Source organism: Chiloscyllium punctatum, chromosome 5, assembly GCF_047496795.1.
Source record: "Chiloscyllium punctatum isolate Juve2018m chromosome 5, sChiPun1.3, whole genome shotgun sequence".
NCBI lineage: Eukaryota > Metazoa > Chordata > Chondrichthyes > Orectolobiformes > Hemiscylliidae > Chiloscyllium > Chiloscyllium punctatum.
The window spans coordinates 9,153,981-9,170,142 of record NC_092743.1 but is presented as its reverse complement, the minus strand read 5'-3'; the positions used below and the strand labels follow the sequence as shown (position 1 = coordinate 9,170,142).

The 16,162-nt window shown below is 42.1% G+C and overlaps 1 protein-coding gene across 2 annotated transcripts in view; it reads left to right on the top strand.

Moving 5' to 3' along the window:
- Positions 1-16,162, top strand: part of trappc8 (trafficking protein particle complex subunit 8) — a 141,883-nt gene that overhangs the window by 117,122 nt on the left and 8,599 nt on the right. For both annotated transcript variants that reach the window (XM_072569738.1, XM_072569737.1), the window contains 5 exons: positions 1,034-1,102; positions 1,224-1,282; positions 4,170-4,346; positions 8,991-9,092; positions 11,585-11,730. In XM_072569738.1, coding sequence (XP_072425839.1) covers positions 1,034-1,102; positions 1,224-1,282; positions 4,170-4,346; positions 8,991-9,092; positions 11,585-11,730 — 553 coding nt within the window. The remainder of the gene's footprint in view (positions 1-1,033; positions 1,103-1,223; positions 1,283-4,169; positions 4,347-8,990; positions 9,093-11,584; positions 11,731-16,162) is intronic.

Genomic DNA, 16,162 nt, shown 5'->3' with positions numbered 1-16,162 from the left:
TAAGGCCCTTTCCCCATGAGTGGTGGAGTCCAATCTAGAGGGCATGGGTTTAAGGTGAGCGGAGAAAGATTTGGAAGGAACCTAAGGGGCAACTTTTTCATGCAGAGGGTGGTGCATGTATGGAATGAGCTGCCAGAGGGAGTGGTGGAGACTGGTACAATTACAACGTTTAAAAGCCATGTGGATGGGGATATGGGCCAAGTGCTGGCAAATGGGACTAGATTAGGCTAGGATATCTGGTTGGCGCAGACGAGTTGGACTGAAGGGTCTGTTTCTGTGCTGTCCATTTCTGACTCTAACAGGCGCATCAGTGCAGTTTGGAGAGACTGTGGCATGCAAAATCAGAGGCCCAGGCTGATGCTCTGGTTTTAAATCCTGCCCAGTAGCTAATACTATTAATCAAATTTCAGTGCTAATTGGGTTATAAAACTACTTTTCAGTAATGGTAACCATGAAAAGGGAAGAAAGATTGATAATTCCCTTGGAATAATGGGGTGCATTCTGGTATATTATAAATGGCTCTGAAGATAGTGGGTACTGTGGTAATCTTTCAAGAATCCTGCTTCAGGTCAGAGGATTGGAAAACTGCCAATGTAACATCTTTTATTTAAGGAAGGAAGGAAGGCAGAAAAAAAAACACATAACCAAAGGCCAATTAACTGAATGTCTGTCTGTCTGTTGGGGAAATATTAGGGTTTTCTATGCAATAGAGCATTCAGAACATGATTAAGCTGAGTCAGCATGGCTACACAGAGGCAATTCTACCTGAGACATTTACTAGAACTCTTTTTTGGTCAGTGACCAGCAATATAGATGAAAAGTAGGAGTAGATGTAATATATTTCAAAACTGGATTGTCGTTTGAAAAGGAAGGATGTGTAATTTTTGGGGATGAGGTGGGGCAATGCCACTTGGTAAACTGCACCTGCTGGGAGTCCATGCTGACATGGTGGGCCGAATCACTGCCTCCTGTGCTTTTAAGAATTCCTTTACTCTTTTTGTGTAACTCTTCTCTTTGCATTTTTACATATCAGATGCAAAACTTGGAAGTCGGGAGAGGGCAAAACTCTGCTTTCGAGCAACAAGGTGTCAGAATTCAGAAGGTGAGGTCATAAAATCTGGATGTTTTGCAGTCAGTAATTTTTTTTCTAATAGTTTACCATTTAAAGTGGCGACAGCAGTAAAATAAAGATGAATCGTTCAATTTTCTTCTTGCTTTCTTAGCTACCTCATGTACAGAAGGAAAGTATATATTTGCAGATATCGTTCTGGGGAGTGAACAAGTGAGTAAGCTTAATTTCCTAAGCACTCAATTTCAGTGCATTTCTTGCAACTAACTTTCTGATGTGCTCTTGATTTGCTGGGTTATTTCATTCTTTTGTGACTATTTAACATTGGCAATTCTTCTGAAAAGGTGATGATGGAAGCAGTTGAAGCCCTGATTTTTGAGAAAAATTGTAACTAGATAACTTCTGTGAGAATCAACCACATAATGTGCTGTAATCTTTAACCTGCAGCAGGCTTTCGTTATTCGTTTTGACTTGGATATTGGTACTCCTAATTTTCTAGCTGGGTCTTGCAGCTCATTGCTGATAGTCTGCAGAGTTTTTAAGCTGAGTGAGTTTCAACAGAATCCAGCAAATGTATTTGGGATGACCCGGAATGCACCAGGTTCCTCGCTGTTATGTTAGCTGGGGTAAGGCTGTAATGTGGTCTACTTTGTTCCGTTGGGTGTCTTTGTAAAATTCACTAGTTTGCCAGTAATGTTTGTAATTTCTCAATCATCCTAAAAGTTGTTTTCCACTTGTCCTGGTAGAAATGATAAAGCCACACAACATGGAAGCCGACCCTTTGATCCAACTCGTCCATGCTAACCAAGTTTTCTAAAACCAAACTAGTTCCACTTGCCTGCATTTGGCCCATGTCCCGCTAAACCTTTTCTATTTGTGTATCTATCTGATTATCTCTTAAATATTTATAACTGTTCCTGTATCTACTAGTTTCTCTGGCAGTTCATTCCACATGCAAACCACCCTCCGGTCCCTTTTTAATTTTTCTCCCCTTGCCATAAAAATATGCCCCTGATTTTGAACTCCAGCACTGGAGGGAGAAGAGCTTTGCTATTCATATGTTCCCCCTCATGATTTTATCAACTCAACCTCCCACGCTGCAGTGGGGAAAAAAAACAATTCAAGCCTCTTCGTGTAACTCAAACTCTCCAGTCCTGGCAACGTCTTGGTAAATATTTTCTGAACCCTCTTCTATTCCTGTAGCAGGGTGACCAAAACTGTACATAGTAATCCAAAAGTGGCCTCACCACCATCCTGTACAACCTCAATATTATGGGCCAACTCTTACACTTAATGGTCTGAGCACTGAAGAAGAGTACTAAATGCCTTTGCAACCTCTCTGGAAGATCTTTCCATGTTTTCCTGATTGTGCTTCCAAGTATTGGTTATTCAAAGGCAGAAGATGAAAATGGATTGTCTGGCATGCTAGAGAGCTCCAACGTGACTGAACCATTTCATAGTGGTGGGAAAGTTCAGCTGTTTTTAGCTTGAAATGAAGACGAAATGCAGTCTCTCACTGATATTTTGACTTACTAGAGTATTTGATGTGCACATTCCCTTTTTAACAATTGCTTTTGCAATTAGAATGTAGTAGTGGATGATTCAGCTAATTCTCATGGATTCTGCTGGATTTTGTTGGATAAGTAGCCAACAGGCCATTTGACCCGAAGAATCAGTGCTGGGATTTGTTGAGGTTCATCCTGGCTTTATTCCTTTTCTACTGTAATCCTCTGTTCCTTTCTCCCTCATGCTTACCTAGCCTCCCCTTCAGTGCATCTATACTGTCTGCTTTATCCACTCCCTGGTATTGAGTTCCACTTTCTTTTCTGTGTCAAGGTATGAAGGAAATGAGAGGAACAATGTACAAGTTCGTGAAAAAGCAGGAGAATACCTTTTTAAGCAGGATTCTCTTTGGAGAGCCATTACAAGCATGATGGGCTGCATAGTTGTAACAATTCTGATCCTGTCACTTTCTTTGATTAATGGCTTCTAGTTTTGCACTTTTCCAAAAATGGGAACATTATCTGCCACCTCTGTCAAAACCTTGCACCATTTCCAAAATCTTTAATCTTCCCTCAGTCTTGTTGAAGAGAAAAATATCCACCCTGTTCATCTTTCCTTAATAGGTGCATCCTGACGTTTGTTTCTTATTTGTTCATAGGATGTGGCATCACTGGCAAGGCTGGCATTTATTGCTGATCCCTAATTGCCCTTGAACTGAGTGGCTTGGTAGGGCCATTTTGGAAGGCAGTTAAGAGTCAACCACATTGCTATTGGTCTGGAGTCACATATAGGCCAGACCAGACTAGGATGGAAAGTTTCCTTCACTAGAAGGCATTTGTGACATGGTCGCCATGAGGCTAACTTTTTTTAATTCAAGTTTTTTATTGAATTCAAATCCCACCATCTGACATGGTGAGATTTGAGTCCAGCTCCCCAGTTCTGAAGAAGGGTCACTGGACCTGAAACTGCTTTTTGTCCTCAGACGCTGTCAGACCTGACTTTTTCGAGCATTTTGTTTTTGTTTCCTCAGAACATTAGCCTGGGACCCTAAGTGACATCACTTTATCGTAATTGGTGTCACCCTTGCAACTCTTGTGTTATTGTTCACCGTTTTCTAGAAGCAGTGAGAAGGACTACACTTTTTATAGGCTTATTTCATGTGGGGTGCAAATTGGAATGCTTTACACTTTGCTTGCATAATGATAGTTACTAATAATTCAGTTTTAGGATGTACATTGTAATTATAACAGTCGAGTTCTATACTGGGAGTTCTGATTCAGAATGAGTGAAACTGTTGGACAGGGCGCTAAAATTTACTAAAATCCAAGCAAATGTTATAGACACTGAAAATCGAAACAAAAAGTATTGAGAATACTCAGGACTGGCAGCATCTTTGGATAGAGAAACAATCTATATTTTGAATCACTTGGAGTCCCATTATTGTCCTTTTGTTATGAAAAGTTCCAAGTATTTTGTCCTGGAGGCCTTTTGGTTCTTGTAGAAGTTAGTTGTTGAGCACAGGGCAATTGGCAGATTCAAGCTACAAACTAACCCATGTGATTGTATCATTGAGAATTGGTTCTGCTTTGTGTTACAGATAATCAGTGCAACCACTCCATGTGCAGACTTTTTCTTTCAAAGTTGCTATGCTACAAGATCTCGGAAGATGATACCACAGACAAGTATGGGGCCGGGGAGACCAAAAACTACTGATCTTGCCAAATTAGTGCAGATGTGTAGTGAGGTGGATCTCAATGTAATAGTATTATGGAAGGTTTGTATACTATTTTAAGCTTTTATGATGATGAGGTGCACATTAAAAGGTCATGCCGATATGGTGTATTTTTGAATAGTTACAGAATTCTTTTGCTTCAGAGAGAATATAAAAAACACTTACTTTAATCACTTCCTAAATCAGTACAGTGATTTGAAAATGTTCTTGCCTCCCCTGTTATGGTATAGTAAATAATTTAAATATTACAGAAATTCATAATGTACTCTAGTTGAATACTGACTGCTGCTCAAGTTTCTGGCAGTTTCTAGTGTGTTTTGTGAGCATTTTATGGAGCAGTTACTTGTTTTTGTTTTTGCAAACCGCTCAAATAGAACCAAAGAAATCCGTGTAAATGTGAGGCAGTGAAGGAGACCAGTTGGCCCATTGTGGCTGTGCTCAGTGTAGACTCCATTAATGTCTTGTATTAAGATCACAAATTGACTCAACGAGTTGTCCTCTCCAGCCAAATAGCTGTCGTCTTCCTCCCTATTGTCCTAAAAGTATGTGACACTTAGCTTTTCTTCGCCATAGTCTTAATCTCATCCTCTTTCACTGAACATCTGATTAGAAATGTTCTCAGGTTGATTGAATTTTCAGGATGCAGTAATTCTCGATGATTACTTGCTGATTTTGTTTTGATTTGATTTATTGTAGTGCTTTGTTTTAAGAGTAGTACAGAGCTGAAAAAGTGTTGCTGGAAAAGCACAGTAGGTCAGGCAGCATCCAAGGAGCAGGAGAATCGACGTTTCAGGTATAAGCCTTTGACTTGAGCTTTAAAGTGCGTCTTAATGGTGGAGAAATAAGAACCAAAAGAACTGTGGATGCTGTAAAACAGGAACAAAAGTTTAAGGTGTGATAGAAAGGTATGTAAACAGGGTGGAGGAGTTGCTTTATTGGTAAAGGTGTATCACTCAGCTGTACCGAGGGAGGATACAGCCCAACCAGGGAAGGGGATATACTGGACCTGGTTTTTGGGAAATGAGCCAAGCCAGGTGAGTGAATATTCAGTGTGGGAGCATTTTGGGATTAGTGATCATAATACCATGGTTTTAAGAAAGGATAGGGATCATGGCAGTCCTAAGGTGAAGATATTAAATTGGGGGAAGGCGAACTACAAAAATATTAAACAGGAAAATTTTGATTGGATGTCGCTGTTTGAGGGTAAATCCACATTGGACACGTGGGAGTCTTTTCAAACAGCAGTTGATAAGAGTTCAGGAGTGGTATGTTCCTGTGAGAATTAGGGATCGGTATGGCAAGTTACGTAAACCTTGGATGACCAGGAATGTTATGATCTTGGTTAAAAAGAAAAAGGAACCATCCGTAAGGCCTAGGAGGATGGGAACTGATCAAGCCCTTGAAATATCTAAGGAATTTAACTCTTGAAATATATAAGGAAAGTAGGAAGGAACTGAAGCAAGGAATTAGAAAGGCTAAAAGGGGTCATGACAAGTCATTAGCCAAAGGATTAAGGAGAATTCCCAAGGCTTTTTATACATTGTTTTAAAATAACAAGATTAGCCAAGGGAAAGGTTGGCCCACTCAAGGACAAAGGAGGGAATCTCTGTGTGGAGCTAGGAGAGGTAAGTAAGGTCCTAAATGAACACTGTCAGTATTCACCAAAGAGAAGGAATTGGAGATACGTGATCTCAGGGAAGGGACTGCCAAATGTTTAAGCCAAGTTGCTATTTAAAAGGAAGAGATGTTGTGTGTCTTCAAAACTATTAAGGTAGATAAATATCTGAATCCTGATAAGATCTGTTCTGTAATGTTAAAGGAGGCAAGAGAACAAATTGCTGGAGCATTGACAGACCTCTTTGTATCCTCTTTGGCCACAAATGAAGTCCCAGAGGACTGGAGATTAGCCAATGTTGGCCCATTGTTTAAAAAGGGTAGCAGGGATGATCCAGGTTAATTACAAGCCCATGAGCCTCGTGTCAGTGGTCAGGAAATTATTGGAAAAAATTCTTGAGGACAAGATGTATACGTATTTCGAAGAATCGTTTTGTGCAGGAGAGGTCATGCCTCACTAACTTAATCAAATTGTTTGAACAAGTGAAAGATTGAGGGAAAAATAGTTGATGTTGCCTACATGGATTTCAGTGAAGCCTTTAACAAGGTCCTTTATGGCAAGCTGGTACAAAAGATGAAGTCACATGGTACCAAGGGTGAGCTGGCAAGCTGGATACAAAATTGGCTTTGTCATAGGGTAACGGTGGAAGGATGCTTTTTGGAACGGAGGGTTGTGACTAGTGGTGATCAGTGCTCAGACCTATTATGGTCTGTGTAAATGATTCGGAGGAAAATGTGGTTGGTCTAATTGGTATGTTTGCGGATGATACAAAGATTGGTGGAATTGCAGATAGTGAGGAGGATTGTCAAAGCATACAGCAGGATATCGATCAGTTGGAGGTGTGGGCAGAAAAATGGCAGATGAGGTTCAATCCAGACAAATGTGAGGTGATGCATTTTGGAAGATCAAGTACAGGTGGAAATTATGAATGGCAGATCCCCTATGCATATAGAGGGTTCTGGGTGTGCAGGTCCACACATCACTGAAGGTGGCAATGCAGGTAGATAACGGAGTAAAAAAGGCTTATAGCATGCTTGGCTTCTTAGGAAGGGGCATTAAGTATAAGGATAGGCATCCTACGCTGCAGCTTTATAGAACTTTAGGCTACACTTGGATTATTGCATACATTTCTGGTCAACGTCAGAAGGATGTGGACGCTTTGGAGAGGGTACAGAAAAGGTTTATCAAGATGTTGCCTGGTATCGGGGATTTTAGCAATGGATAAAGGTTGGATAGACTGGGTTTATTTTCATTGAAATGCAGGAGGTTGAGGGGTCACCTGATAAAGTTATAAGATTGTGAATGGCATTGATAGAGTGGTAAGTATGAGGCTTTTTCCCAGGGTCAATTACTAGGGGACACCGGTTCAAGGTGTGAGGAGGGAAGTTTTGAGATGAGGCACCACACAAAGGGTGGTGAGTGCTTGGAACATACTGCCAGAGGAGGTGCTGGAAGCAGACAAATAACATTCCAGAAGCATCTGGACGAATACATGAATAGGATGGGAGTAAAGGAGTACAGATCCTGTAAATGAAGACCGTTTTAATATGGAAAGGCAAAATGTGTTGGCACAAGCTTGGAGGACTGAAAGACCTGTTGTGCTTTTTTTTTTAAACATTAGATTCCCTACAGTATGGAAACTGGCCCTTTGAACCAACAAGTCCACACCAACCCTCCAAAGAGTAACCCTTGTAGACCCATTTCCCTACCCTATATTTACCCCCTGACTAATGTATCGAACACTATGGGCAATTTAGCATAGCCAATTCACCTAACCACACATCTTTGGACTGTGGGAGGAAACCGGAGCACCTGGAGGAAACACACAGACACGGGGACAATGTGCAAAATCTACACACAGTTGCCCGAGGTGGGAATCAAAGCTGGGTCCCTGGCGCTGAGGGATAGCAGTGGTAACCACTGAGCCACCGTGGTTATGATGGGTAATCTCGTTCTGAGGTATTAAGAAGGATATATGGTGCGTTGGCTTTCATTGGCTGGGGGATTGGGTTTAGAGCCGTGAAGTTATGCTACAGCTCTGTAGAGTTCTGATTAGTCCACACTTGGAATATTGTGTTCAATTCTGGTCGCCTCATTATAGGAAAGATGGGTAAGCTGTACAGAGGGGATTTACCAGGATGCTGCCTGAACTGGAGTGTATTCTTTATGAAGAAAGGTTGAGGGAGCTAGGGCTTTTCTCATCTAAGTGAAGAAGGATGAAAGGTGACTTGATAGAGGTGTATAAGATGTTGAGAGGCGCCGAGTGGATAGCCAGAGACTTTTTCCCAGGGCAGAAATGTTTATCACGAGGAGGCATAATTTTAAGGTGATTGGTGGAAGGTTTAGAGGACATGTCAGGGATAAGTTTTTTTTTTAAAGAGTGGTGCGTGTGTGGAATGCTCTGCCAACAGATTTGGTAGAGTCAGATACATAGGGACTTTTAAGCAATTCTTGGATCAGCGCATGGAAGATAGAACAATGAAAGGTATGTAGGTTAGTCTGATCCTAGAGTAGCATAAAAGGCTGGCACAATGTCAAGGGCCAAAGGACCCGGCCTGTACTTTGCTGTTCTATGTTTGTTGCCATTGGACGTTTTCCTGTTCGAAAATGGTGACCGTCTCAGGACAATGCCTCCCAAAAATGAGGAAAACTGTAGTACCTGTATTTATTCACAGCCAGTGACTTAGTTTATATAGGTTTACTTGGTCTGTATGGAAATGGACAAATTTGCTGTGTACGTTTGGATCCAGGGCATTGTCAGGGCTGGGGTTGAGATGGTTGTGGAAGCATGTACTTTGTTAGTGTTTAGGGATCTACTACTTCATTAGCTTTAATGGCCATCTAGGTGCGGAATGTCTGTTTGTGATTAACTGAAAAATTGACCAGCCATTATTAGGCTCTTTGTGTAAAGAGTAAGGGAGCAGCCAGCTTTATATGCAAACTGATAGTCTTGTACCTGGTCTACTTTCTGTTCATACAATATGAAGTAACAGTCTCTCACTGAACAATGGTGGAAGTTTCAGTGAAATATTTGTGGCACAGAAATTTATTTTCCCTTTTTCTTGTTACAGGCATATGTTGTTGAGGACAACAAGCAGCTTATATTGGAAGGCCAGCTTCATGTTGCTTTGGAGTCGATTGGAAAAGAAGCCTGTTCGTTGCCTCAAGTACAGGTAATGCCTTTCTGACTCAACAGCCTAGCTTGATCCAGTTCAGTCCATTCCATTCCATTGTAATCCATTCTGTTAGTGATAATGTTTCTCTAATTTGCTTCTGAAATTGATCTTAATCTCAATATGACTTGTGCTGGTATTTTCCTGGACCTGTGGACTGCAAATATTAAAAATGAACAACACCTTGCAAGTCATCTTAATTTATCCAAACAAAAAATGTTTTCCAGTCCCCATATTGTAACAACTCCTTGTTTGTATAAAATAATTCCATATGGTTTCTGCCATATATTGACAATTCTTTGTGAAGAATGATATTGTAATATCAGGCCTGTATTTACATTTCACTGAGTTTGAATCTGTCCCCTCTTGGATTTACTTTATATTAATAAGATTAATACAAGTTATTTTGTCTTAATCACAAATATGTTGTAACGCACAACACTGCCATTTAGCCAATCATGTCTGCAAGTGCTTTCTGAATAAGCAAGTCTTCGTCTTGTTGTAGGGGTCAGCAGGCCCTGGTGCTTTCTTAATGTCATTGCCTCTACCAATTACAAATGTAAGAAACATTAAAAACTAGGAGCAAGAGTCAGCTATTCAGCTCTTCAGTCCTGCTCTGCCATTCAGTATGATCTCATCTATTTCACTGCCATATTCCTGTTTTCCCATCATACCTTTCAATATCTAAAAATGTGTCAATCTCTTTCTTGAATGTACTCCATCACCAGCTTTCACAGCCTCCTGTAGCAATAAAATTCCACAGATTAACCATGCTGTGAGTGGGAATGTTTCCTCCTCAGTCCGAAATGGTCTACCCTGTGTCCCCCTAAGACTGTGCCCCTGGTTCTAGACTCTGCAACCAGGGGGAACATCCTCCCTGCATCTAGTCTGTCCAGTCCAGTTGGAATTTTATACATTTCAATCCGATCCTTTCTGTCAGTCTAAACGCCAATGAATACAGGTCTATTCGAACTAAAGTCTCCTCATAGGACAGTCCTACCATCTCTGGTATCAGCCCAGTGAACCTCTGCACTCCGTGGTAAGTGTATCCTTCCTTAGATAAGGAGACCAAAACTGCAGACTGTACTCCGGTGCGGTCTCACCAATATCTACTGAATTCACATCATGTCATTGTGTTCATGTAAAATGAAATGTGGGACCAACAAATGAAAAGATCTCTATGTCAAGGGATGTATAGGATCGAAGAGATGAGAGAGAAAAGGAAACTTATTGTAGAAACTGAAGGCTGAAAACAGTAGATGCCTTAGTATAGCAAATTCAGGGGATTACTCAAACTTAGGAGAGCAAAGATGGGAAATTAGAAAAAATACCGCAGGTAACATCAAGAAAAATCTAAAGGTGTTTTAAAAGTATACAGAGGAACCTTGATTATCTGGCATTTGATCATGTGAATATCAGATTATCCAGCAAGGTCTCGATACTTGTCTAAACTGTTATCTGGCATTCAGTGCGGAATTCGACTAACTGAACAAAAAAGCTTCCCGTCCGTGCCCTTCAGATAATCAAGGTTCCTCAATTAGAGACAAACTAAGAACTAGGGAAAGAGTAGAACCACTAGGGATCCAAATGGCAATCTGTGTGGAGCTGGAAGATGTGGCTGATGTTTTAAGTGAATGCTTTGCTTTGCATCTATATTTTCTGTAGAGAAAGATCTTGAAATCAGGGAGGGAAACTGCGATGTATTTGAATAACTTAGCATTGAGAGATGAATTATTGGTTTTAGGAGGCTTAAAAGTGGATAAATCAAAGGCCCATGTACAATATATCTGAGGCAAGGAGGGAAATTCCAGGGACTTGGACCTGAATTTTTCAGTCATCCCTGGCCATTGGACAACAACCAACAATAATGATATGAGAAGTGGCATCTTTAAGGTGTGAGGTTTTTTTTCCACTCATGGAACATGAGTGTCACTGGCTAGACAAGCATTTATTGACTATCTCTAGTGCCCTAGAGAAAGTGGTAGTGAGTCACTGCCTTGGACCACTGCAGTCCACGTGCATTAGGATCTGGAATGCACTACCTAAATGAGGATGTGACTGGAGCTGATCTGATTCTGTAACTGTTTCTAGTAAAGGTTAGAGTGACGCTGGAAATGCACAGCAGGTCAAGCAGCATCCAAGGAGCAGGAAATTCGACGTTTCGGGCAGGAGCCCTTCATCAGGAATTTCTAATGATCATGATTCCTGATGGGCTCCTGCCCGAAATGTTGAATTTCCTGTTCCTGGGATTCTCCCTGACCTGTGCTTTTCCAGCACCACTCTAATCTAGACTCTAATCTAGACTCTAATCTCCAGCATCTGCAGTCCTCACTTTCACCTAACAGTTTCCAGTAACCATGCATTTAAAGGCATTGTATGAACTGCAGACATTTTCTGACCCTTGAGCGACGATTGCTATTGAGTTCAGTTTTGGGAAGAAATAAGTTATCTAGTTTGCATATTTATTTTGGTCCCTATCTTGCATATTCCAGGAAGCACAGGAAATGGTTCTGTTGAAATTTGTGCGACCTGAACAGCCACAGCAGCCTGCAAGACCGAGTATGGAACAGCTTTCCCACCTTATTAAGATCAGCTTGCATTACCCTGAATACTACGACCATCCCTTTCATCAAAAGAGGTTTGTAATTTGCTTTTTAAACATGTCTAATTGGAAGTGTCTTAGCATGGAATTAACGATGCTAAAATATGCTTGAAGGGAAAGAATTAATTATATACTTCTGTGCTGAACATCATGGTAGATTGCGAATGTAAGATTGAAGGATTATTCCTCACAACAACATACCAGTGTCATTTTCCGTTTCTTGAGTGAAACTTCTGTGTTTTATGCTCCAACAGCATTATGCCAGGATCATCTTGGAGAGGAGTGTTAACTTTTAGCTAATTTCCAAACCAGCAGCCTCTTTTTCACCCTGTCTGACCTGTTCCCTTTAGTCGCACATTGCCACGATCTCATAGAACATAGAAAAATACAGCGCAGTACAGGCCCTTCGGCCCTCGATGTTGCGCCGATCAAAGCCCACCTAACCTACACTAACCCACTATCCTCCATATACCTATCCAATGCCCGCTTAAATACCCATAAAGAGGGAGAGTCCACCACTGCTACTGGCAGAGCATTCCATGAACTTACGACTCGCTGAGTGAAGAACCTACCCCTAACATCAGTCCTATATCTACTCCCCCTTAATTTAAAGCTATGCCCCCTTGTAATAGCTGACTCCATACGTGGAAAAAGGTTCTCACTGTCACCCCCTAATCATCTTGTACACCTCTATCAAGTCACCCCTAAACCACCTTTTCTCCAATGAAAACAACCCCAAATGCCTCAGCCTTTCCTCATAGGATCTTCACCATAACAGGCAACATCCTGGTAAACTTCCTCTGCACCCGTTCCAGTGCCTCCACATCCTTCCTATAGTATGGCGACCAAAACTGCACACAATATTCCAGATGCGTCCGCACCAGAGTCTTGTACAACTGCAGCATGACCTCAGGACTCCGGAACTCAATTCCTCTACCAATAAAAGCCAATACGCCATATGCCTTCTTCACTGCACTATTTACCTGGGTGGCAACTTTCAGAGATCTGTGTACATGGACACCAAGATCCCTCTGCTCTTCCACAGTATCCGACCATTAGCCCAGTACCCCATCTTTTTGTTACTCTTATCAAAGTGAATCACCTCACACTTAGCTACATTGAACTCCATTTGCCACCTTTCTGCCCAGCTCTGCAGCTTATCTATATCCCGCTGTAACCTGCCACATCCTTCCTCACTGTCTACAACTCCTCCGACTTTCGTATCATCCGCAAACTTGCTCACCCAACCTTCTAACCCTTCCTCCAGGTCATTTATAAAAATGACAAACAGCAATGGTCCCAAAACAGATCCTTGCGGAACACCGCTAGTGACGGCACTCCAAGATGAACCTTTGCCATCAACTACTACCCTCTGTCGTCTTCCAGCCAGCCAATTCCTAATCCAAACCTCCAACTCACCCTCAATGCCATATCTCTGTATTTTCTGCAGTAGCCTACCATGGGGGACCTTATCAAACGCCTTACTAAAATCCATATATACCACATCTACCGCTTTCCCCTCATCTACCTCCTTAGTCACCTTCTCAAAGAATTCAATAAGGTTTGTGAGGCACGACCTGCCCTTCACAAAACCATGCTGACTATCCTTGATCACATTATTCTTATCCAGATGTGCATAAATCCTATCCCTTACAATTCTCTCTAAGACTTTGCCCACAACAGAAGTGAGACTCACTGGCCTATAGTTACTAGGATTATCCCTACTCCCCTTCTTGAACAAGGGAACCACGTTTGCTAGCCTCCAGTCCTCTGGCACTACTCCTGTAGACAAAGAGGACACAAAAATCAAGGCCAATGGCTCTGCAATCTCCTCCCTTGCTTCCCAGAGAATCCTAGGATAAATGCCATCAGGCCCAGGGGACTTATCTATTTTCACCCTTGCCAGAATTTCCAACGCCTCTTCTCTACATATCTCAAAGCCATCCATTCTACTTATTCGTACCTCAGTATTCATATCGACAACAATGTCCTGTTCCTGAGTGAACACTGACGAAAAGTATTCATTCGGTGCCTCCCCAATCTCTTCAGCCTCCACACGCAACTTCCCATTACTATCCTTGATTGGACCTATTCCAACCCTAGTCATTCTTTTATTCCTAACATACCTATAGAAAGCCTTAGGGTTTTCCCTAATCCTACCAACTAAGGACCTTTCATGTCCCCTCCTTGCTGCTCTTAGCTCTCTCTTGAGGTCCTTCCGGGCTACCTTATAACTCTCAATCGCCCCAATTGAACCTTCACGCCTCATCTTTACAAAGGCCGCCCTCTTCCATTTTACAAGGGATTCTAATTCCTTATTAAACCACGGCTCCCTCACACGACCCTTTCCTCCCTGCCTGATAGGTACGTACTTATCAAGGACACTCAATAGTTGCTCCTTGAACAAGTTCCACATATCAATTACGCTCTTGCCTTGGAATCTACTTTTCCAATCCACACATCCTAAGTCATGCCTCAACGCATCATAATTTCCCTGCCCCCAGCTATAACTCTTGCCCTGTAGTACACACTTATCCCTCTCCATCACTAGAGTAAAAATCACCGAATTGTGGTCACTGTCCCCAAAGTGCTCACCTACCTCTAGTTCTAATACCTGGCCTGGTTCGTTACCCAGAACCAAATCCAGTATGGCCTCACCTCTTGTTGGCTTATCTACATATTGTGTCAGGAAACTCTCCTGCACACATTGGACAAACACTGACCCATCTAACAAACTTGAGCTATAGCTTTCCCAATCTATATCAGGAAAGTTAAAGTCCCCCATAACAACCACCCTATTACTGTCACTCTTCTCCTGAATCATCTTCGCAATCCTTTCTTCAACGATTCTAGGACTATTAGGAGGCCTGTAAAAGACTCCTAACAGGGTGACCTCACCTCTCCTATTCCTAACCTCAACCCAAACTACCTCAGATGGCAAATCTTCGTCCATCTTCCTTTCCACCGCTGTAATACTATCTTTGACAAGCAAAGCCACACCCCCCCCCCCCCTCTTTTACCCCCACCTCTGACCCTACTAAAACATTTAAACCCTGGAACCTGCAACAGCCAATCCTGTCCCTGATCTAGCCACGTCTCCGTAATAGCCACAACATCGAAGTCCCAGGTACCAACCCACGCTGCAAGTTCACCTACCTTATTTCGTATACTTCTGGCATTAAAATATACACACTTCAAGCCACTCTTCTGTTTACAGGCACCCTCCTTTAAGATTGATGCCATATTCCTAACCTCCCTACACTCCAGGTCCTGCACTCATGTGCCTATATTTTGTCGCTGAGCTTGATGTTATCTGATCAGCTGCTTCTGAAATCTCCATCCCTTCCCACCAAGCCTCTTTACAGATTCCCACTTGCCCCTGTCTCTCTTCTATATCTCATCTCCAAGTTTATCTTGACATTACACCCACCCTGGTGACCCCTGACACTCATGGTTGCTGATATTTTAAATGGTTCTGTAGCCTTGGGTAGCATTCTCTTCTTCCTCAAGATATCTCTTAACATTGCATTCTGTCTTCCTCTTCTCTTGCCAAACGAGCCCCACCTCCAATCTCCCTTTGCTTTTCGTAGTCCCTGCGCATGTTGTCATGTCCCAGTTCTGTTTTTCAAATTCAGTGCTGGCCTTTTATGTTTCCACTTCTACCAGAGCACTGAAACACTAGTGTTTCCAGTGGCATACCTGTGAAGACCATGCACTATCTTTTTCTGTCCTTCTTGACTTGTATCTCTTCACATGGGCACTTACGCCATCCTCCTCCAGTGTCACTACTCCTCTGATCTTGATTATGCCCACTCTTACTGATCTAACTATGAGAAGGTATCAGCAATAGCTTGTTTTATCTACCTCGTCCAACACCCATCCTTTAACTCTAGATCTGGATCTGTCCTTGGCTGTGATCTTTACCTCATTTACAGCTGTTTCTTGGTAACCTAATTAACAAAGGTCAGGCCAGGTTACTGCAGCCCTGCAACTCCCTGACATCTCTACAGTCCTCTGATTCTAGCCTCTGTGCACTTCCAGCTTTCATTACTCCAGCATTGGAGACCCTGGCCTTCAGTTGTTGTAGTTGCAAACTTCAGTCGTCTTCACCTCTCCAAAGTACCTACCACCTCCAATCAAACCTTTGGTCTCCTAACATGTTGGGTGAATTAATTTCATACTTTGTTTCATAATATTCCTATGAAATGCTTTGGGCCGCCTTGTCACGCCAAAGGCACTATAAAGTTTTGCTACATGCAGATCTGACTCCTCCACTCCTCAGTTCTGTCATAGCACTTCTTTCAGTCCTCAATGTCCCACAGTTTCTTCCACCTAAAGGTGAGGAAGACTTAAAGCATTTTATTCTTAGATATCTTACCCGTACTCTTCTGATCCCCCTCATGCTCATCAGTTTACACAATCCAAGACTTGTGATCATGTTTAAATCACTTTGTGGCCTTCCTCTCCC